The sequence below is a fragment of the Panicum virgatum genome, chromosome 6K, assembly GCF_016808335.1.
Source record: "Panicum virgatum strain AP13 chromosome 6K, P.virgatum_v5, whole genome shotgun sequence".
In the NCBI taxonomy this organism is placed as follows: domain Eukaryota; kingdom Viridiplantae; phylum Streptophyta; class Magnoliopsida; order Poales; family Poaceae; genus Panicum; species Panicum virgatum.
This window is the reverse complement of record NC_053141.1, coordinates 41,525,778-41,549,940: the sequence shown is the minus strand read 5'-3', so window position 1 is coordinate 41,549,940 and position 24,163 is coordinate 41,525,778. Positions and strand designations below refer to the sequence as shown.

At 47.7% G+C, this 24,163-nt stretch overlaps 2 protein-coding genes across 2 annotated transcripts; one reads left to right on the top strand and one right to left on the bottom strand.

The window, feature by feature from the left end:
- The first annotated feature begins 12,621 nt into the window (after positions 1–12,621).
- LOC120712733 (probable E3 ubiquitin-protein ligase XERICO) lies at positions 12,622–13,651 on the top strand. The gene has a single exon (XM_039998598.1). The coding sequence runs from the start codon at positions 12,830–12,832 to the stop codon at positions 13,325–13,327; it is 498 nt and encodes a 165-aa protein (XP_039854532.1). The 5' UTR covers positions 12,622–12,829; the 3' UTR covers positions 13,328–13,651.
- A 2,383-nt stretch (positions 13,652–16,034) lies between these two features.
- On the bottom strand, positions 16,035–23,093 carry LOC120712732 (C2 and GRAM domain-containing protein At1g03370-like). The gene is made up of 9 exons (XM_039998597.1): positions 22,028–23,093; positions 20,256–21,626; positions 19,681–19,863; positions 19,220–19,503; positions 19,020–19,136; positions 18,319–18,575; positions 17,898–18,075; positions 17,495–17,767; positions 16,035–16,772 (listed from the first exon to the last, which is right to left on the bottom strand). The coding sequence occupies exons 1-9, from the start codon at positions 22,374–22,376 to the stop codon at positions 16,578–16,580; spliced, it is 3,207 nt and encodes a 1,068-aa protein (XP_039854531.1). The 5' UTR covers positions 22,377–23,093; the 3' UTR covers positions 16,035–16,577.
- Between the last annotated feature and the right edge of the window lie 1,070 nt (positions 23,094–24,163).

The following is a 24,163-nucleotide window of genomic DNA, read 5'->3' as shown; positions in this document are numbered from 1 at the left end:
GAAACTACAGTCACCTGAATTGACAAAATCCCTCTCAAATCTGATGCTCTGCTCAACTAATCCTCAAACCAACTGACCAGATCGAAGTACACTAAGTTTAGAATGAGCTCACCAAGTTTGAAGCAAATCCAATCATATTTGAGCCTCCAATCACTAGATCGAATCAGATCGGTCTCAAGTTGTGTTGTATGTGTTCTGCTCCTCCTCTTACAAGTGATGCCCCGCACTGAGATGGAGAGAAGCTAGGGTTTCTTTTGTACTTTATACTTCACTTTGAAGTGACCTCAAGTCCTCAACCATTGGATCAAGAACCAAATCAACTGTGCACAAGCACTAGGCCTGTGGGCTATTTTCAAAGTTTGGCGGGCTCTAAATCATCCTCCATGTGGAGGGACAGCCCAACAAACCTATCCTAAGCATCTACAGCTGATTCACTAGGATCTAGTCGATCCAGAGGATTTTATAAAAGTTACTGACAAAATATGAAATATTAGGCAAAATCGACTTCCAAATTTGTACCTAATAACCCTGTAACAAGGCACGCAAAATCGACCTCCAAATTTGTACCTAATAACAGTGGTGGAGCTAGTGGTGGAGCTAGTGGTGGAGCTGGGAATCAACCCAAGGAGGGGCCGGTTTCTACAATACTTACACATATGGCAGCTGTTAAACGGCGGACGGGTGGAGGCCAACAACGTGCACACATTATACGTTGGAAGTGGCAGTCATTCAGTCAACATGTGTAGAACCGCATTGACAAAAATGGAGAGAGAGATATAGCAGACTGCATCTGTGAGTTCGAATGTTGACGCAGAAAAGCAAGGAATGCAGTAGTAGAAATGTTTTTTTAAATAAAGGCAAACATTCCAGCCTCTCGCAGTAGTAGAAATGTAAATTGAGTAGATTGTTGCTGCTTGTTGTGCCCATGCAATGAGACTTACGTAGTCATGTGTGGACTTGAAGAAGTTAAACAGGCATGGCCTGACTAGCTAACTGTTATGACTCTGTATTCTTGCAACTCAGATCTCCGTAATCCTATATATATGCCTAGAAATTTGTATGGACCAAGGGGGGGGGCCATGGCCCATGTTGGCCAACACATGGCTCCGCCGGTGCCTAATAACCCTATAACAAGATGCTTAATGATTTGGAGTTCAAACTTCTTGGATAAACTACGAGCTCGGAGTTCATATACCGAATTACTACTGAACATCAGAACATGCTCCGTCTCAGGTCCTGCGGGATCTCAACGAAGGCGTCTACTGGGACGTTGTCCCATCGGACGACCCGGCCCACTGTGGCCGCGGATTCGCCCGCGCCGCCAGGGGCGGAGGGCCTGTTATGGCCCACTATGGCCCGCGTCATACCTAAAGCCCAAAGAAATTTTTAGTACCCCTGCATTTCAGCCCAGCCCAACAAGCAAAGAGAAAGGAAACTGCAGGGCGTCGGCCTCCTTGGCTCCTCCAGCGCTCCACCCGGCGCTCTCGGCACTGCCTCCGCAGCTACGCTCGACCCAGATCCCCGAAGCCCTAGCCGTTGCGCGCCCATCGTCCACTAGCCCCGCGCGGCCGAGCAGCGCCGTGGCCCCTCCGCTTGTTCTCTCGCCAAGCGCCCAAGTCGCGCCGCCGCCCGCCGCCCACTCGCGGACTCGCCCCTCGGCGGCCATTGGCCGGCCTGCGCCCGGCGGCCCCGCACGGTCGGCCCTGCGCCCGCCCCCTTGGCCCTCGCCCTCGCTGCTCCCAAGTCCCAATGGACTCCGGCAGCGGCAGCAGCATAAACAGAAAGGGAAAAAGGAAAGCAGTAGGCTATGAAAGAGGTACTAAAAAGATATTCTTATTTGCAAATTGCAATCTTTATTCAATCAATCAATCAATATCTTGTTTGCTGTGAAGAGCTTGATTTACTTCAATGCAATCTTTTGTTTCCAGATCTGAAGAGCTACTTTACCCAACGATCTAGCAGCACTCCAAGTACTCATGGAAGTGGAGTTGGTCTTGAAGCATTGGAGAGGGAGGTGGTGGTGCTGCAAACTCAAGTAGAGAGCACTGATGCTGTAGCAGTACCAATGCCAGTTGAAGATGTTGAAGGTCAAGCCGGTGGCGGTGTGAACTCAAGTAAAGAGCAAACTCAAGATAAAGATGCAAGTGATCAAGGTATAATAACTGAGTTCAATCCAGAACATGTCATCTCTGATCCGGGTCTTCGCATTCCAATAGATCAATTTGGTCCTAATATTAGAGATGAAATTATGAGGGCTTTCAAACAAAAAGGTCCAACTCAACCTTCATGTCATAATTTCCCTAAAGGACGGGATAAAAGGAGCTTCCAAAAATATTGGTTTAAGCAATATAATTGGTTGGAATATAGTTTGGAGAAGGGTAGGGCTTATTGCTTCTATTGTTATCTTTTTAGAAATGGTAAAGATGATGACAAGTTTGGTTATGAGGCCTTTACAAGAATTGGCTTTAAGCAATGGAAGAATTCCTACTTGATATTGCGGAAACATGAGGGTGGGCCTGATAGTGCTCATAATAGAGTAAGAATTGCATATGTTGATTTTGATAAGGAAGAGGCAAATATATAAAAAAAAAGTTGTGCAACATGAAGAAGATGAGAAAGTGAAGTATGAAACTCGTTTAGATACGGCCGTGAGTATTGTGAGTTATATTGCATTGCAAGGTGAACCATTTCGTGGACATGATGAATCAGAAACTTCTTTGAACAAGGCAATTTTCTGGAATTTCTTGATTGGTACAAACTAAGAAAATGAGGAAGTGAGGCAAGCTTATATAGGTTGTCCTAAAAATGTAAAAAATGACTTCTGGCACAATTCAAAAAGAAATTGCAGAGTGTTGTGTTGAAGCGGTTACCAAAGTAATAAAGGAAGAGATGGATGGTTGTCTATTCTCTATTCTTGTTGATGAATCTCATGATATATCAGTCAAAGAGTAAATGACCATAGTTGTAAGGTAAATGGCTATGTTTATGATTCATAGATCATTGATCAATTTACCAATATGAAGTTTATTGATGAATTATCATATCATTGCTCATGCAGGTATGTGAACAAAAAAAGGCAAAGTGATTGAAAGATTTTTGGGAATCAAGCATGTCAAGGAAACTACATCAGAAGCATTAAAGATTGCTGTGGTACAAGTTCTTAGTGCCCATGGTTTAACTATTGCACAATTAAGAGGGCAAGGGTATGATGGGGCTTCTAACATTAGAGGTGAATTCAATGGTGTTCAGAAACTAATCCGTGATGAGAACCCGTATGCTTTCTATATCTATTGTTTTGCTCACCAATTGCAGCTCATTGTGGTTTCGGTCTCCAGATGTTGTTAATCCATGGAAGATTTTTTTGACTATGTCAACATGATTGTGAACATCACTAGTGCATCTTGTAAGAGGAAGGATTTGTTGCTTGATAATCATCGTACACAGCTTTTGGGTAGGTTGGAGAGTGGAGAAATTTCCTCTGGTAGAGGACAGCATCAATAAACATCATTGGCTAGGCCTGGAGATACAAGATGTGGAGATACAAGATGGGGATCTCACTATAAGACTTTGCTTCGTATTGAAACAATGTGGGATTCAATAATAGAAGTTCTGTCAGTCATACATGATGATCAACGTAATCCATCAAGGGCGGGCGGTTTGGTGCATACCATGGAGTCTTTTAGCTTTGTCTTTATCATGAAGATGATGTTGCAAATCCTTCGCATAACAAGTGACCTATCTTCTCTCTTGCAAAAGAAGGATCAAAATATTGTTGAGGCTATATCTTTGGTCATTGATGTAAAAGCACGTTTGGTCAACTTGAGAAGTGAAGGCTATGAGCCATTACTTGATGAAGCCAAAGAATTTTGCTGTGAGAATGATATCCCAATACCAAATATGGAAGATAATGTACCAAGATTTGGTCGATCAAGAAAAGGAGGGAGAAACAATATCACTCAAGATCATTACTTCCGTGTTGATACCTTCTATGCTACAATAGATGCTATTACAACAGAGTTTGATCATCGATTCAATGAGGTATCTTCGGAATTGCTTACTTGCTTTGCATGTCTTGATCCAAGGGAATCATTTTCTAAGTTTGATGTGAATAAGCTTGCTCGCCTCACGGAGATATATTTAGATGACTTCTCTTTTGATGATCGAAAAAAAATAAAAGATCAATTACAGACCTTTCTTATCCATGTAAGGAGAATTGAGGAGTTCAGAGTTTGTCAAGATTTTGCAAGCCTAGCACTAAAAATGGTTGAGCTCAACAGACATACGATGTTCCCATTGGTTTATCGCCTAATTGAGTTGGCATTGCTACTACCAGTAGCGATCGCATCTGTTGAAAGGGCTTTTTCAGCCATGAAGATAATTAAAACTGAGTTGCGGAACAAGATGTCTGATGGTTGGCTTAATGACTTAATTGTTGTGTATATTGAGAGGGAGATATTTAAAGGAATTGATCTTCAATCTATCAAAAAAGCATTTCAAGTGAAGAAAGATAGGAATATGAAATTGCCGAAGCATCCTAAACGCAACTGGACTGAATGCAACTAATAAATTTATCGGTATAACTCGATACTCTATGTTGTGGTGTGCAAACCCACAGCCGGGTGGCGTAATGCACCCGCCTAAGCCCAGAGGGTGAGTACTCGGGGGTTAGCTAGGACTAGTTCGATCTCGCTAAAAGAACACGATGAACACCGCAGGTTTAGAGTGGTTCGGGCCGCCGGTGCGTAATACCCTACGTCCACTGTGTATTGTATTGCCTGTGTTCCCTTCGTCTCGAGAGAGTCTGAAGAGTCTGAGAGAGCTTCAGTGTGCAGCGAGCGCCTCCTTTTTATATCTCAAGGGAGGCGCGTACATGGCCGTTGGGTCCCCGACAGGTGGGCCCAATTGATGTAGTATAAAATAACATACTGTTCATATATTATGGCGTTGCAGGCGAATGAGATCTTATTCCTGGATTTCCTTGCTCTGCCCGCGGGAATCCTCCGTCCATCATATCCATGCCCAGTCTTGTCGAAACGGCGCCAGGGTGTAGTTTGCGGCGTTGCCTGCAGCGTAGCTGAACGGGCCGTGTAGCTTGCGGCGTAGGCGGTATGATGGAAAAGTGCCGTGCCGTCGTATCCATTTAATGCGGCAGACGGGCTCTGCGCGGATGCGGCGCATGCGGCTGCACTGTGTACCTCGGTAATATGCGGTCTGCAGTGAGGCCTGACAAAGGCTGCCCCGCGTGCCGCGGCGGCAGAGCACGCCTCAACCACCCGCATTGAATGCGGTGGGTGGGCGAGTCTTCCAGCGGAAGACTTGCGCCCGCGGTTTCGCCAGCGGGACACGTGGCGCCCCCGGACCCCGCCCCGGCGGTATGTTGGTTCTACGCACGTGGGGGGTTCGGACGGATGCGGGGAGGTCCCGGACCCTTATGGGGGGTCCGCGCCCTCGGCTGTTGGCTCGGAGCTTCCCCTCCTCAGGGACACGTAGCGTCACCGGACCTGTCCCAGAGCGGGGAACGGGTCCGGGGTCGTTGACCCGGTGAGGTAAGAGCCTGACTCGTGGGGCCCGGCTGCTCCGCCCCTTATGGCGTAGTTACGGATGACTACGCGAGTCCTGCCTTGCTGCAGTAGAAGCGGGTATCCCTGCTACAGGATATCGACACTCTAATTGTATATCTCGTATTACATTTAATATTTTAACTCTAATATTTCACTAATAATTTATGTTTTCTCTTTATTTAACAGCTTATTTTGGTCCCGTTGTTGATTTGATGTGTAATCTACATATTTTTCTTCATTTAAGATACTTCTAAACTATGGTCTTGTTGTGAATTTTTATTTCCGTACAATATATGAATGTAGTCTAGAAATGCACCGCCCCACCTAAATTTTTTTTGTTGTCCTCCGCCACTGCTCCTGAGTCCTGACCGCTCCTACTCCTGAACGCGCACCGGCCGGGCGAAAGACAGGCCCTGCGGTGCGGCGCCGCGCGGAGCCCAGCTGCCCAGGGACGGCGGTCGGCGTGTGCGACGGTGGCTACAGGCTACAGCATCCGGACCTTCTGGTACGTGGAGACCACGGAGCCTTTTTCTCGTGTACGGTTGCCGAGGCGTCGACGGCGCGTTTGATTCCCAGTCCAATTCTCTATCTCAGCTCGCTTCGTTTCAAAATAAAAAATATTTTTAAATCATCCGACTAATCACAATTAGTCACGACTAATCATCCTTATCAGTCCCCCGCTGCTGATAAGGGCCACCGACTCGATTACCTCGACTAGAACTCTAATCATCCGACTAACCACGATTAGTCATCCGATTATATTAGTGAGGGGACGACTAGTTTTAATGTGCATCAACTTTGGGCCTGGGTATAATTTGGTGGCCCATTAGTTTTAAATTTAGGTATATAAGTCTCAGCATTACTTCCAGCTGTTGCGCAGCAAGCCGCAGGCCACCCTTGCAAGTAGCAATTTGCCAACCTGGATTTCTTGTGTTTGGATACTGCATCAATGTCTTCCTAACTGTTAGTGTATCTCCTTTATCTTCTTGTTGTTTTACCTCTAATCTAGTGCTCTTTTAATCTAATTCACAAATTAAAACTCACAAATTATGAAGTTAGTGACCATCTGAGTATCTGACCATCAACATTATCTTAATATTTTCTTTAAATAACATACTATATTGTATATGAGTCCGATATATAGTATTGATTCTGGAATATGCGGGACGACTAGACTACGACTAGGACCGACTAGACTCGACTAATCGAACTGATCGACGACTAATCGTCTTATCAGTGGTCTTACAACTAGGTTTGATAATACGATTTGAAAACATTGGCTTCCTAAAAATTCTCTATCTTGCCTCTTGCGAAGTAGGAGTACGGAGTACCATGTTGTGGAGCAATGGAGCTCTAAGCCACGTTTTTTTTTACTTGAGAATGGCTCGCACCAAGATAAAAAAACTAGGCCATGCATTGCACTCCCCGAAGAAAGAAATAAACAGAAGAAAGAAAGAGAGTAGCTATTTTTTAAAAAAAATGCAGAAAAAGAGACAACACTGTTGAACCCTAAACTCTCTGAGGACTGCGGCAAGTGATACTCTAGTAGAATCAAGTAAGGCCGGTAGATGCCTCCAATCCAAGAAGACCAAAAACAAGATCAAACAAGAGGACAACGGTGTGAGTCTTCACAAACGTTTTCCTTTTGCCAAGTCCCTTTTTTTTCAAAATTATTATCAGTTTTTCATTTCAGAAATAGTAAATAAAAACGCCGAGCCTGCGCTAGACAAAATCCCCGCGGTGTCAGAGGTGAGGCGAAGCGCGCCCCAATCTGGCAATCTCGACACCAACTGGCAGCGGCAGAGAGCATCCACCCACCTGAACGGATCAGCTAGGCATCCACACTTTCGCGTGCTCGCACAGCGGCGAACGGCGACACCGGTGCGGGGACGCGCGGGGGTGCGCCGTGTCAGCGCGCATGAGGCGCGGCTCCACCTCGCCCCGCTCCGCGCCTCCCACGTAGCGCGCCACGCGGCCGGCGGCGGCGGCGCGCGCGGGCGGGCAAGGGCGACGGGATCACGACGGCACGGCCTCGCGTCACGGGGCTGGGGGGGGGGGGGGGGGGGGCAGGGCCCAGGGACGGAGGGGCTCTCCCGATTGGCCCCTGCCGACGTGATCCCACGCCCCCCAAGGCTCACGCGACGCGCCCGCCCGGCGGGTCCGCTGGCTCCGCCGCGCCGCGGGCTCCATCTGAGGGAGGCGGCGGGTGCGACGACGGCAAGGCACGAGCGCGCCAGGAGGCTACGGACAGCGCCACCCACCAGCCCCGATCGCCCGTCGGCGTCACGCCCACCCCCCACGCCGGCTCCACGTGACCGGCCCGGCGCGCCCTCGCGCGATGGCTGGAGGGAGCTGGGTGGATGGTTCGGCTCGAGCCTTGACCGCTTGGGAGCCCTGGCTGCTTCCGCGTCATTGGCTTGGCTGCATCCCCCGGCAGCTCGCGGCCAGCAATTTCGAGAGAGGAAGCCGACGCCGGCCTTTCAAAGGCGGCTCAGGGAGGATGTACGATGTTTGGTGGCGTGGCTTGATTGGTGTCCGCACGTTCTGTTGAGCACGGCGTGTCTCTGTGTGTGTGTGTACAGTGTTTTCTGGGATCGGTGCGTTGGACTTGGTCAGGCGTGGTTTGTGTGGTGCCGCCGTGAAGTACATGTCCAGCGGCGGCAGCGCGCGCGCAAGCGGCCGGGCCGGCCAGTGGCCACACACGGAACAAGAGCGAGAGCGCGGCGGACACCGGGAGCGAAGCCCGTGACGAGACAGCGGCGGCCGGCCCGGGGGCGGGGGCGGGGGAGCGCCCGTCCAAGTGTCGCACACGCGCGCCGCATGGGCGTGGCCCGCCAGCGCCACGGCGCGCCCTCCCGCTGCGGAAGCCGCCACGGCGACGCGAACGCGCGCCGCGCCACCAACCGCCCGACGACACGTCCCGGTCGGGCGCGGCCCCCGCTGCACGGCCAGCTGCCGCTCCTCGCGCGCCATCCGCCGTGGCCCGTGGGCGCGGCGCGGCACCGGGGCATGGACGCACGCGCGGAGCTTGCCGCGGCGACAAGTGTGGCGCCCGCGCGCGGTGGTGGGGTCGAGCTATCGCCAGCGCCCATGTCCCCGTTTCCTGGGGCTTTCGGTCGCCGGGGCCCCCGGGGGCGACCGGGTGGGACCGGACCCGCCGATGGCGCCACGGCGGACCGCGGGGAACAGAGCCGTGCCCGCACGGTGCCTGCACTCCTGTAGCTCCGCGCTGAGGTGGGCAGGGTGCCTGCATGTACACCGGAGCAAGCTGCCATGTACTAGATCAATGGAACCACTGTGTGGTGGATTTATTGTACAGGGCAAAACAGGGAATCATACGTGGCGGCGACCCGGCGTGGCGCGAAGAAAGACCCATGACCAACCACAGAAAACTAGGAGGTATTTTTAAATACGCATTTTTTTTTGAAAAGGACGACATCCAAATTGGAACTGCTTGAACTAGGCGCAGAGTAGGCACACACATGCTTCCGGCCAAAAACTAAGATCTCCAGTAGTTTCTATTGACGCGTGAAAAAGAAGTTCCTATGCTGCTCTGCAAGCAAACACGTCCACGAACGAATGATAGAGCATTAGGGCGGATAAACGGCGTGATTTAATGAAATGATGATCAGTGAGTGGGTTTCTCCATCATACATTCACACAATCACACGCTAGACGATGGGCTGGGTCGTCTAGTTTATTGGCATCTTAAAAAAGAAAACCGCAAGTAGACAGGAGAGCGCTGATAATCTAACGGCAACTTGCCGCGCCTAATTCGATCCAATGAATTGAACCCCGATTCGCCCGTCGGATGCCCATTACGGCTTAGCGCCTTCACATGCGCCCATACCAGCAAAATCTCCCGAGCAGGATCTTTTTTTTAACGTTCATGACTGAGCACGTTTTTCATTAAAAAGAGACTCCCGAGCAAAATCTTACTGAACGAAAAACAAATGCTTCAACGGTAACCACCAATCATTAGGGCACTAATAACAAACTCCACCGCTTGTTTCCCAATGTAATATTTCCTTTTTTTTTGCGGACACAATGTAATTTTTTTTTGAAGAAACACAATGTAATATTTCTTCCCAAGCACATGACATGATTCTACTACAATTCAAAACGCGAAGCATAAAACAAAGTCACAAGGATTGGCCTTAACGTACTACTCGGGTTTGTAAGTGCAAATCATACAGACATATTCGCCGTGTCGGGGGTTTCAACCGCAAAGAACCCGCCGCTCCCTTGTCGCCGAGCAAAGCTTGTACGTAGCCAAACCAACGCCCGCAAGTGTCAATTCTTAACACCGCGCCCTGCACATGTGTGCCACCCTGATTAGTTGTTCGTTCATCACACACATTTCTTAATCTCCCGGCCACACAACACGTACATATATATAGTTAGACCCCTTTTAGATCCAAGTGCTAATAGGTGGAAGTGCTAAATTTTAGCACTAACTCCTCTAAACGGGTGTGCTAATTGCGTGAGCTAAACTTTAGCCGAGATTTAAAAACTTCAGCATGTGCATAGGTGCTAATATGTGCTAAAGTTTAGCTGTTAACTTTAGCTCTTCCAAACAAAATCCTATATGTAGTACATGTACAAAACTTAGCGGGAGAGATGTACAAAACTTAGCGGGAGAGGTGTGCGCCGCATGCGCGTCCCGACGAATCGCTTGGAGTCCCGGCCTTAAGAATTCAGGATCATCTATCAATAAACTAACCACAAGCCAATTCGCAAATGTCACGGCGACAGCTACAAGTAATCAGCGAAATGGGATTAAAAATAGGCCGCGAAATCTAACCCAAAACCGCGTCGAGATTTTTATCTCCCCGTCCGGCCGGGCCTGGGGTTCGGTCGCCATCAGCGCGGCAATGATGGGCGCTCTCCCCCGGCAGTCAAAGCTCCCACTCACCCCCGTTCAACGGCGTCCCGGGTTTGAACGAGCCTCTCTGATGGATCAGGGGCCCAGGTGGCGGCATCGCGGCGGACGCGACGCCGCACGTGTCGGGCATCCGGCCGCTCGCCGCGGGCTGGCGGCGGCGGCGTGGCCACCGGTCGCCGTCGGCCTCGTCAGTGGCGTAGCGGCCGAGCACCACCGGCCTGCTGCGCGCGCGCACGTAGGCAGTGGGGTGGCGCCAGAGAAGGTTCCAAAGTATTCAGCGTGCGGGGGGTGGCCGTGCCTGCCGTGGGCTCGATCGTTACTTGTCGCGAAGCTAATGTGCCATCCCAAAGATCGCGTAAGTCTTCTGTCTGATTAAGAGAATTTTGTTTACAAATCTGACCACTAATCGAATATGAAAACCTAATTTAAACATTGAAACTGGTTTTGAACTGGAACTGATTGGGAGTAAGTGCTGTGACGGTGAGGGTTGAGCACTGAAACTTTGAAACGCACTGCGCTGCGGCGCTAGCGTGACAGCTCACTAAATATCAACAATTTACATCAGCTTTAAATGGTTTGGTACCTTTAGGCGATGTCTGGTCTCGTTCAGCCTGCCATGATCTTATCCAGTAACTACAGTGAATCCTGATGAGTGTGGACCATTTTTTCTTTTCCTTCTCCGTTCTCTCTGGACCATTTCAGGGGGCGTTTAGTTGCCTTTGCCAAAAAATTTTGGATGTCAAATTAGCAGTTTGACCGGATGTCGGGTGGGCTTTTCGAATACTAATTAAAAAACTAATTTCAAAACTCACTGATTGTACAGTATCAAAAAAGAAAAAAAGAAACAGCCGGTAGTAATAACCACGACAAGAGCTGCAAGCATTTACGTCCAAGTAAACGTTGAACCACATATATATGCAGATCATATATATGTAGAACACGCCCAAAAAAATACTATTAAAAGTTCAGCCAAACGTGTATGCGAAAGTATTTAGTTTTGTCACAATAATATAGTTAGCAAATTATTTAAAATGTGTTTTTATAAGCTAAAATTTACTTTAATTTATGTATTCTATTTTGTGCTTGAAATTGGACTACATAATTATCGATTTGGATGTAATAATCTAAAAAATTGGATGGACGACTTGGGGGGAAAGAGATTAATAAAAATATTAAGTCCTATATGGAAAGGGCTACTATCACACGATAAATACTTCTAATGTTATAACGGATTACATACTTCGAAACAAGGTTCACACGTCAATATTAACTTTGGTCCCCAAATTTCTTAATGTCACTGTAAACATAGTAAGACCAACAGGTCTACGTGCAGGTGATTTTGCCCAAGACAAACCACTACTATAATCCAGAACAGAAAACATAAATTTGCATCACTACCACCTCTATAATCCAGAATAGATAAGAAGAATTTGCATCACTACCACCGCTATAGACAGTAGACACCAAGATTTTTTGCATCGTCGCCACCGCTATAATTTGGAATAGACAAATGGAGTTTGCATCATCAACAAAATCTTCAAAAACTTTATACCTCTCCATATCTATATATTCAAGTGACGGCTCCGCCTGTCAATCGTCGTCACTCCTATAATCAGTTACATGAAACATAATAAATACTCCCTCCGTTCCAAAATGTAGGTCGTTTTGACTTTTCTAGATTCATATATTTTGCTATGTATCTAGACATATATTGTATCTATATGCTTAGCAAACATTATGAATCTAGAAAAACCAAAACGACCTATATTTTGGAACTGAGGGAGTACAATAGAAAGCACCCATAACAAGGAATCATGGTAAACAGTATAGCAAGAATGACTAATTAACTTTCTATATATACACTATGTTCGGTGGCTGTGGCTTATGCTGATTTGTTGTGAGAGAAAAATACTGTTGGCTGACTGATGCTGGTGGTTAATGCTGATTTAGTGTGAGAGAAAAATATTATTAACTAATTGCAGCAAAACAGAGTGAGATCTTTGTTTCAAAATCCACCTCTACCACTCTCTATGTGGTGACTGACGAAAGATAGAGAACTCTTGCTGGCTGCAAAATTTACCGTAATAGCCTCTCACAGTAACTGTAACGCAGCAGCGCCTATACCCGTCACCCACCGCTAGAAAAACGGAGCCCCCCAAACCCAGAGACGTCTATAAATAGCTCGCCCCCCACCTCCTGCCACTGGAATCCACCACTACCATCCCAATCTTTCTCCTCCCGCATCGCATCGCACCCACCTCCCCTACCCGGAAAACCCCCAAATTGCAATCAGGTCCCAGGCGGGTTCCTCCCCCAAATCCGCAACCCAGCTCGAGGAAATTCGAGAATTCATCGACGGAGCCTGACGGATCGGGCGGCGAGGATGGGCATCTCGAGCATGCCGACGCCCAAAGACAGCCTGATGGGGTTCGTCCTGTACAACACGGCGGTGTCGGTGGCGATCCTGGCGGGGCTGGTGCGCGCGGCGCTGGTGTTCCTGGGCCTGGCGGCGCCGTCTCCGTGGGAGGGCTTCGCCGCCGACGAGCACCCCCACCACCACCGCCGCCGCCGCCAGGTGGTGTCGTCGATCTCGCCCCTGGGGCCGAGCCTCGCGGACCGGTTCCGGAGCCGGTTCCGCCCGTCGCGGTTCGGGCGGCGGCGCGGCGGCGCCGGCGCGGACTGCCGCGTGTGCCTGGCCCGGTTCGAGCCGGAGTCGGTGGTGAACCGGCTCCCCTGCGGGCACCTCTTCCACCGGGCCTGCCTCGAGACCTGGCTGGACTACGACCACGCCACCTGCCCGCTCTGCCGCCTCCGCCTCCTCCCCCCCGCCGCCGACGATGACTACGCGGCCGTGGCGGCGGCGGCGGCCGTCCGGTTTTAGGAGAGATCTCCAGGAGGCCACCGGGGGCCGGGCCGGATCGGCGCGGCCCCGCCGCGTGCGCGTAGGAATTCGAGAGGCAGGCAGAGGCTCCATTAGCTCTAGTGCTCCGCTCCCAATTAGTAGCTCCTTTCCTTTTTTTTTCATGTGTTCTTCCTTTTTTTTTCGTGCTCCCTTCTTTTTTCCTTCTTTCGTTTTCGTCGCTCTCGCTTGCTGCTGTACCGTTTGTAAATATTCGCAGCGTGCTCCGATGGTGTAGCACTTGCAGTACTGTGTACAGGCTTTTCGAAAGCGAAGAGATGAGAAGAAGAACAAGAAAAATATTGATGCAAAAAAAGCTGATCTCCTTTTGCTTTTCCACGCTCTTTTAAATACGTGATGTGCCTTTTTATCTCGACCAGTATATGCTACTCATACTTGGCAGTAGTACTACCAGTACTAGTACACTTTTTGCTAACTAAAATCCTTCCCTTTCCGTATTAGATTAAAAGAAATCTGAAATTAGCAGTTAGTTATCCTTTGATATGAAGAAAAAAAGAGTGCGCGGAGAAGAATAATGCTATCCTGTGAAAAATTTAATCGAGTAGTTGGGGGAAAGAAATGGTAATAAAATGGGGGAATGTTCTAGTGGAGAAGCGACGGTTGATATTTTGGGGACGAGAGAGAGAGAGCATCGCCCTCGCTACCCGCTAGCTACTAGCCGTGAGGATATCTCTAGAGCCTTTACGCATCTGCCGGGGATCGGGACGTCGGACGAGGCCGGGCAGCGCAGCAGACAGGCCGCTGAAAGGCGCCCAGGGCGCCCGGGGGTCACATGGGCTGCGTGCGTGCTCGGCCGGCTGCGCTGCGCTCGCCCGCCGCGGCTTTTTTATTTTTATATTTTTAAAAAACGTTTTTTACAGAAATATATTTTTAGTTTAATATTTTACAGTTTTATACCCTACCGCCCGGCAGGGGGCGACAGGGACCTACATATAACTAAATATAAATTTTTTTTACACGGAGGTCCCTGGCGGGAGCCTGCCGCCCCCGGCCGGGCAGTAGCCACCTGCCGCCCGGTGGAGGGGCGGTAGGCAGCCCGCTCGCCCGGCAGGGGGCGGCAGGCTCCTCCTAAATATAAAAGCTGAGCCCCTTTCCTCGCACCCTCATTTCCTGCCCCGAGGACACGGAGGTGATTAACAAATCAATACCAAATCAATACCACCTCCAGCACCAAGTTCTGTTAATTGGGATGACGACCTAGATGACTTCATGCCCCCCAAACCATGACCTCCAAGACCTGATGTTCCTCCCCTGTACATGAAAGTAGAACCATAAAAGAGAGAAAGGGAAAGTCAAGAGGTTCATCAAGTCAAACTGCACCACCTCCAGCACCAAGTTCTGTTAACTGGGATGACGACCTAGATGACTTCATGTCCCCCGAACTATGGCCTCCAAGAAATGACATGAAAGCCGTCACAATTTACTTCACAATCTAGACCGAACAACACCATAACACCATATGATACACACCATATCATTTTTTGGAGGCCATAGTTGGGGGGCATGAAATCATCTAGGTCGTCATTCCAGTTAACAGAACTTGGTGCTGGAGGTGGTATTGATTTGATATTGATTTGTTAATCACCTCTGGGCAGGAAATGAGAGTGCGAGGGAAGGGGCTCAGCTTTTATATTTGAGGGGGAGCCTGCCGCCCCCCCTGCCGGGCGGGCGGGCTGCCTGCCGCCCCTCCACCGGGCGGCAGGTGCCTACCGCCCGACAGGGGGCAGTAGGCTCCCACCAGAGGCCTCCGCGTAAAAAAAATTTATTTACATATAGATCCCTACCGGCGGTAGGAGTATAAAATATGAAATCGAAAATATATTTCTATAAAAAATATTTTTAAAAAATATAAAAATAAAAAAACCCGCCCCGCCCGCCCGCCCGCCCGCCGGGCCCCACCCCCACCGCCGGTTATCTTTTTGGGGCATTTGTGTTCTTACCCCTACTTTGAAGTGTAATTGTGATTTTATTCTTATTTTTTTAACTTTGTGATTTTGCCCTTTACTATTCACAAATCAATGCGATTTTACCCCTAGTCAACAGTCAAAACAGGGGCAAATACGCAAAGATTAAGGGCAAAATCGCAACAACTTGTGAAAAATGAAGGGCAAAATCACAAAGTTCAAAAAATGAGGGCAAAATCACAATTGCACTTCAAAAGCAGGGGTATGAACACCAAAAAAAAACCTATCTTTTTCTATCTCCGGTGCGCGGCCCAGGTCACCCACCCAACAGGCCGTGCCCTGGGAATTCTCAATTCTGCACGGGGACACGGCCTGATCTTGCGCGGAGATCGTGACGCTCTCGGTTCTCCCGTGTCCCCGACCGGCCGAGGAGACGGGCGAGCGCCGGCGATCGTGGCCGCCGGCGCGGGCGGATCGCGCCGATACGGACAGGAGCCGAGCGCGCACGCCGCCGGGTTTGCTTCTTGGAGGCCGCAGGCCATTCGTCTCCAGCTTCGCCTCGTCAGGTTGGATAAGAGCTGTGCCGCCGGGTCCCTTTCAGGCTTCCAGCAGAGCTTCAGGCGGGGCATGGGGGGCGCTCTGTCTCGTTCGGCAGGATTCCCATGCCCGGATAATATCTCGCTCGCTCGCCGTCATCGCTACGCTACGCTGATACTGTACTGAACTGGAGCCATGACAAAAGTGCAGCAGCCGAGCCGAATTCCTGCCTGCCTGCCAAGGCTGTAAACTTCATGGCTTTATTTCCATCAGATTTTATTCTCGGATTAGTACAGTTCAGCATGTGAACAAAAGAATCAGAGCTATCTGTCTGTTTCAGGCAATACAAAAGAAAAAAAAGACTTGCAAGCTGGACATAGAGCTACTGTCTATTGAGCTATCCTATTATGTGACCCAAGTCCATGTTTATGCTGTGGTATGATAGACCTTTGTGTGGTATCCAGGTTCTGCAGCCTCTGCAGACTTCAGCTGTATAGTCTCTGATCAAGTACAACAAACTGGTGAAGGATGCCGCCTAAGTTCACCAAAAAATTTTACCGCAGTGGCCATTCCGCATTATTCTTCCAACATAGCAAATTAGCGATCAGAATCAGTTGCTGCCTGTGTGTATCTCAGCCAGCGACGTTGCTGTCTGCGTGTATCTTCAGCAACGCAATGTATCTACAGGCCATGCCAGTGTTAGGAAATGTTCAGTCACCGTCTCACCAGTCGGTATTATGCACAGGGACGGTGAGAGGTCAAGGGTGGCCCTATCTGGCACGTGAGAGCTCCCTTGACGCCATGCTGAACATCTCTTTGAGGCGAGCCGATGAACTCGAAAAAACGTTCTTCTCGATTCGCTTCTGATGCCTGGTGGACTTTGACCATTCGATCCCAAGGAAAACTTGGACGTTGCTTGCCCTTTGCTTAGGTGTGAGGTCCTCGATTTGGTACTTTATATGAAGCTGCGAATACAAGAGACGAGAGCAGGTCAAATATACTGTGTTTGTTCTGCTAATATGAAGAAAATCATCACAGCAAGTTTGATTTTTCACATGATGAGAAAGGACATGCTGCTAATTTTTGTCACCACATAGCTTGCTGCTTGCCCTTGACTATGTCACAGCAGAAAATCACGGAACATCATGCCATTGACCAGTTGACAAGCACGTACTCAAATCGATGTTACTTTGCAATGAAGGAATTGTTACTCATAATTTCTTATATCTGAGGAACCAAAGATAAAGTTTGCGATGTTCCCTCCAAAATGCAATGTTTATAAATAATGGCAAACTTAGAAGCTGAAAAGTACTTCATTTAATAGACTTCACCTTTTCGTTTAAATAACATAGATTTTGACAAGCTGGTTTAAATAATGTGCTTCTGTTACAGTAACACAGTTTGGTATAAAGAACATTTACGTCAGTTTGCCAAGAAGAAAAAAAAGGCTAATCTAGACTTGATTTTCTATAAGTGGTGTCATAGTTAAATCTTACTATTCCCAATTCAACCTTTTGTTATGTTTTGCAATGCATGGTCAACTACACTTCCCAGGTGATATGTGGAAACAGGCAATCTGTCGTAACCCAAACCATAAGAAAGGAGCTACTTTCCAAGCACAACAACGGGAGCATGCAAATTCCAACCAGAATGCCAAGGAGCAGAAGATTGAAGAATGTATACAAACCGTAAAGAAGTCGCCAAGAAGGACTCCTTGGAGCTCCATCACCTCTTCAATAATCCACCCTTTCTTATTGGGCATTGGAGATTTCTGCTGCGTTCCTGTGACTTCTCCTCCAACAGGAGACAACTTCTTGCTAAACTTGTAATGAATTTGTCGTTGATACTCATTGGGTTTATCTGATTCCCACTGTGTAGCTGAGTATTTCTGGCATCCAACTTTCTCCATTACCTTCATTTCCAGAGAACCCCCTTCGAACACCTCCATAAGTGAGGCCATCTGGCAAGAGAAACATGTACATCAATTTCAACTTCTTGTGATGCACCAGAATATAAGTAGTTAATGAACCTGCAGACATGCAGGTGCATATTTAGATTTGCCATAGTCAGTATAAGTTAACTGAACTTACATTGGTCGAAATGGTTGAGGAGAAAACTTCAGTCATCTGAAGGCCCTTGACATCCTCAATACCAACAAATATACCACTGTCCTCACTCTGAAGGCTGTTAGTTTGGGACTGTTCTTCAGCAAGCTGTACTTTAAGCTCCGTGCTCAAAGATCTTGCTTTCCATAATGCCATTATTGTCCTGTAAAGCACGAACCATATTTACAGTTTTTTTAGGGCAACAAACCATATTTATTTTGGTGAGATCCTATAAGCCATGCAAAAGATATTTCAAGAATCAAGACACTGTGGATCGGTGCTAAAACATAGACCAGATTACCTGATGATTTAAACACAGTTAATTGTGACAGAGATTATTGCAGAGTTTGAATTATAAGATCTATATGGAACATATTCCATATGTTTAAGAAAATTGGACATTTACCTATGGGCTACACTAAACGATGCAAAAGACTGCAGGCAGAACTTAAGCTTTCCATTGTCCATGCTCTTTGCACCATGCTTTGCATCCATGCCTCTACCTCTGTGAAGAGTTATTACAACGGATGGGCTCCATGATGATATTGATTGAGGTATTCCTTGTATGTCTTCAATATCCTCCCATAGAAAGTAAAATTTTGTTTTCCTCCCAAACATGCTTGAATAGAACCCAATTGTTCTTGGAGATAAGAAAAGATGACCCTGAAATAAAAAGTAGAAGAATCTTTGTTAATTGACTGGACCAATACCGAGCTATTTACAACCACTGAGGGCACATGAATCCAGTTAGTTGATCCAATAAATCAGACAAATAAAATATATACAAACATTTAACACACATAGCATGGAAGGAAATATGTGAGCCTGTCTTTACAAATCGGATGAGGGATAAAATAATAAAATCAAGGCACAAGACATTCCTGGCTTACATCTCCAGTTAGTTTCTGTTTTGAAATCACAAATGATGCAATTCGAAATTTGCACTACTTTCCGAAATAAATGCATAAATTAGCTGTTTCATCTTTTATACTTCAGAAAATGTGCACACACCAAGACTTTTGGAAATATCAACCCTCAGCATTCTTCCATAGGGAAAATGATTGTGAAATAATATAAGTGTTTGTGTAAGCAAATACAAAAGACTACCTGTGTAGGCAATTTCCTCTTCAAATAGCATGTAAAACTGCTGATGAGAAATTCTTCTGCTGGCAGAGAGAACAGCTCCTGGAATGCAGTATTGGTCCGAGGAGACCTCAATGTCATCTGGCAACAGTTACTCAAATCAGATTCGCAAAATTCATACACTAACAGTATACTTCATAGTAGAAAGGAACGAAAGTTCTCACCTTCTTACCAACCTCTTTCTCCATTTTGCTCAGATACTCGGTAACCATGCCAGTCCCCTTTGAATTGTCCAGGAAAATCCTCAGATGCAATTTGGACTGCCAAGACTGGGCCAAGTTACCTTTAAGAGGAACCCATACATCAGCTAACTCTGACAAGTTTGATTTTACAAAGTTAATTTCTGCATGTCCAAGGGACGTAACTTCATCAAACGGTCCATCAAAATCATATACATGTACACTCATCACTGATGGCGGATCATCCATTGCATCAAATTCAAATATTTCTGCAAGATTTGGTGGAATAAATTTAGCTGCCTGTCGCCAGATATACAGCAAAACACAATGCTTCTATGCTACTAAAAATAGTGCAGTTCAAATTTACAATTTCCTTCTGATACACAGTTATGTAGAAGATGACAGGGTTTAAGAAGAAACCAGAAACAGTTCCAGAAAATGAATACCGTTCCACTGAGGTTCCAGCGTTTGGAACTTGATTGAACTTGTTTTTGTTTTGCCATTGCAAGTAAATACCACATAGGGATCAGAGAAACCAGTAGCATCTACTGGAGCCAATTTGATTCCCTCAATTAAAGCAACTGTTAACAACCATCCATCACCTTGTGCTTTTACGCCATGATCACCACCTACACGAGGAATAGACATATATCAGTATATCACATTCATGCATATAAGATCCAAAAGCATACAACAACAAATGCGCGCACAAGGTTGTAGTCTTTCTTCCAAGAAAATCAAGCTATTGTGCTAGTTCCATAAGTTTCCTGAGAAAAAGCTGTAACAACTGAAGTTTTGTGATTCCTTATGTAGCTAGCCATACTGTCATAGAAGCGCCAATTTTAAGAACAAGCTGATTTCAGATAAGTTGAGTGTCATTGTTTTGTTTACATTAATTTTCAAGATAAAATCAATTGCACCTGAACTTCTCCCTCCAACTAAAAGTTTCAAAACCTTATTCTGATTTTCCATGCTAGAGATGCCATGAGATGGCTGAAGATGATAGAAAAAAATAATTTACCTTTTTGTCCTCTTGCTTGAACAAAACATGTAATTTTCTTTAGTATGTTCTGCACTTGAAGAAACAACAGCCCACCCATGATAATTTCACTGAGCGAATCTGGCAGATCTAATCCTGGGAATTCAAGGCCTTGAACAGAACTTGAAGTCACTTGTAAAACATGCAGAACAACGTAAATAGATACAAAAAGGGAGGATAAGACACCAAAGTTGCAGAAGTACAGAAATGCTATCTTCCAATCAGATTCCTGGGCCCCTTGCAAAGAGGCTAAGACCTGGTCTTTGTCAGATCCAGAACCTTCTACATCAATAGGTTTTATCTTTTCTGATAGCAACTCCGAAAACTGTGCATAGTTTTGCTCCAATCCTTGCCTTGCACCATTTTCTATTATACCTTTCATCATAGTACTCTGAAGAAAATTTATGCGCCAAGAAATTACCAAATGTGATGTCTGTTGCTGAGAATCAAGTTCGGGGCCTGGCATGATTTGGAAAAGAATTTCCGTCCGAAAATAAGTACCACAAGGAACATCAGGGGTGCTTACACTCAACAAAACTGCATACTCTTTTCCATCAGCCTTCAAATAAGATTGCTCCTCTGTTGCTCGAACGGCTTTAACTAATTTCGATGGTGCAGTTGTGTAAGTTACCACTCTCTTCAAAGATTCCCCATCACTATCAAGCCTCCATGGTTCAGTTTTGAAATCAGTACAACCTTGAAGCTCAATCATTGCTTGTTTAAAATCTGAATCTGGTGAGAAGAGAAGGTTATTCAGATCACTAGGTGATGCAAGATATGACTGGTTAACAAGAATTCCTTGTAGATTTACAGGCATCTCAACTTCTTCATGCCGTGATTCAAGAGATTTCAGTAGTTCACTGTATGTAGCCTCTGGGCACGCATTATCATTTTGGCTTACTGGAATATCTAATCCTCCTGGTTCCTCTTGAACCTCTTCTGAAGCCTCGGAGCTTCCTGAGGAGGTTTGCACCACATCACCATTTTTTCTAACAAATATTTGGCAGACACGATCAACAAATGATGGCTTGTCAGTTTTAGAGCTAGAAGTTTCTGTTCCATTCAAAGCTGCATAAGAATTCCCTTTTGAACTGTCCTCAGTAGCAGCTTGATTTCCGTCAGTAACTTCACTACATTTATCCTCTGCAGGGATTTCAGACCCATCAGAATATTCATTGATACTATCTTCTTTACAAGTTTCAGTTTCTCGATAAGATAATGCAATCGATGGAGCTGTGCTTTGGCTTGACAATGAATAATCCCTCTCTATATCAGTTAATTCAGCTGCGAGATCATCAGACCATGATCGTGTGGCTCCGGCTGATTCTAAAGATATTGAGACACAAATCTCCCCTGCAAGGTGAAAGCAAATGAAAAATGAACTGAAGTGATGATGACTTTTTTCGGATAACAACATCAACTACAAGTCTACTCCCTCCGTCCCAAATTACTAGTCGTTTTAGCTTTTCTAGACACATAGATTTTGCTATGCACCTAGACATATGTAATATCTAAATGCATAACAAAATCTATTCACCTAGGAAAAGCCAAAATGACTAATAATTTGGGATGGAGGGAGTACAACTCATGTGCTAGATCTTACTTGACAGCAAGTTGTACTAAGTGACAAGTACTAAAATGGTATGAAGTTTCAGAAAAAAGTCAGACTCTGAATTCACATGATCAAAGAAGATGCATGGCTGAACATAACAAATAAAAATGAGCAATAAACCAGATGAATGTTCATCAATTACCACAATCGACCGCCTTGTCGGTTTTGCCCTTCGGAAGAAGCTGGTACCATTGTGTACCAAGAGATAGGTCCTCGGCTGCCAGCACATCCTCTAATGGCACCCTCAGCTGCCCCAGGAAGTCATCCATCCGGAGGATGTCCTCGTCATAGACATCAAGCTTGAGCACATCTCTGACATCGCCGACGAGGAAGCTGAACTCCTGATCCCAAGTCGGGTTCAGGTTCATCTTGATCACCTTGGTCTTGAATCGCTGCTTCCCGAGCTGCAGCTTCACGTACGGATCGCTGAACCCGTTCGAATCCATGGCCCGCAGGTTGCGGGCCTCGATCACACGAACAGTCAGCCTCATCTCCGCTGCTCAACTGAATGGAAACTCCCCTTCGCAGAAATCCCCGAGTTCAGAAGAACAGGAATCACCAAGAGAAGTGCAGAAATCGAGCAAAGATCCCTCCTTCCCAAATCCCAAGTGGCTAAGGGAAACTCCGCATCAGAAATCAAGAAGAACAGTAGCTTCCCCCGGAGAAGTCGGCAAGACACCAACCGCTCTCCAATCCGCCCAATCCCAGCACCGGAACAGCAGCAAGAACTCTCACGGAAGCCAGATCAAATACTCCTTCCTTCCCAGGACATTGCCAACTCCAACTCAACTCCAGACACCCCAATGGTAAAGCGACACAAGCAGATCAGATTTACACGCACCAAGACGACGGAAGCAAGAATGGGTAAGCAAAAGGAAGCGCACGCGAGCGGCAGGAGTGGGAAACCAATTAACCAAATGATGGAATGGAAGCAAAGTAGCCGCGACCGGACTTGGAAACCGGTGCTAGTATTTTACGGCTGAAATGAAGGCGCGTTCTTGGTTGGATCAAGTCAAAAGCTCCCCACATGGACGCGCCGTTTCGTCAACGACACAGACACAAGAACGGAGTGGAGAGCGAGGCAAGCAGGGGCGCTGGGAAGGCAGCCGCATCGAGTTCGCGACGCGCAGTACGCGATTAGACCCGCGGGGGGAACTTCCGCTTTCCCTGATTCGATTCGGCGCCTCGTGTTGTCTCTTCTCCTCTCCGCGGTTGCGGCCTTGCGGGTCGCCGTCGCCTCGCGTCGCTTATGAAACTGCACAACTTTTGGGGGAATTTGCTCTAAAAAAAACTTTTTGGGAATTTCATCAGGCTTCCTGCGAGACTGCAACGGACGAAGTACCATGGGAAAATTACTTCTACAGCCCTGCAAAAAAAAGTGCTCCCTTCTATGGCCTTAGAAAGAAAAAATGAAACTTCCTTATTTGACATCAATTTTATTTTCTATCCTCTTTATAGCCCTACCGTTACCTCCATGAGCCACTTTCGTTTGTTTCCAGTAGCGCCGTTGCCTGCCGCCTGCGGTTCCAACCTTGCCGCAGCCATTTGCGCCATCGGCCGCTCGCCCCGCCGTCCCTGCTGCCCCGCCGACTGCTTGAACCGCGGCCGCCCGAGCCGCACCGACGGCAGGGTGGCACGTCGCGCGCGCCACCACACTGGGACGAGGCCATTTGCCCGCGCCGCCACTGAGCGCCCAGCACCGCGTCCCAAACCCGGCACAGGCAACGTCGCCCGCCCCCGTCCAAGCCGTCACCTTGGCCACTAGTGCGCCACCGCCATGCTTTGCAATGCTGTCGACTCCCTCCGCTCCTTCTGCCATCGCTTGCTCAAGCTCTTCACCCTCCTCGCCGCCCTCGGCTCCTCGCGCAAGCGTTGCGCCATCGCGGCCGGGTTCCAGCGCCTCCGCTCCGCCTCCCCTCCCCGAGCCAACCCAGTGTGGAACGCGCGGCGACGGCGAGCGCACGAGTACAGCGAGGCTGCAACGAACCAATTTGTCGGGTTGGACGGAATAGAGGGAGAGGCGGTGGAGATTCTCACCGAGGGGGTAGAGGCGGTGGCTTGATGTGGCGCATGGCGGGCTGGAGTTGAGCTGTGGAGAGGTCAAGAGGATGGGGATGAAGCTTCCCATTGAAGGAATTGACCAGAGAGTCTTTGAACACGGCAAATTTCGAAGGCGGCCTTGTCAGTGGCAAGGGTGGGCAGTGGGCACTAGGCAACGAAGTCCGGCCTCGTCGAGCTACTCCGACAGGCGGTTGCGGAGGCGTAGGCGTGGCGGGGT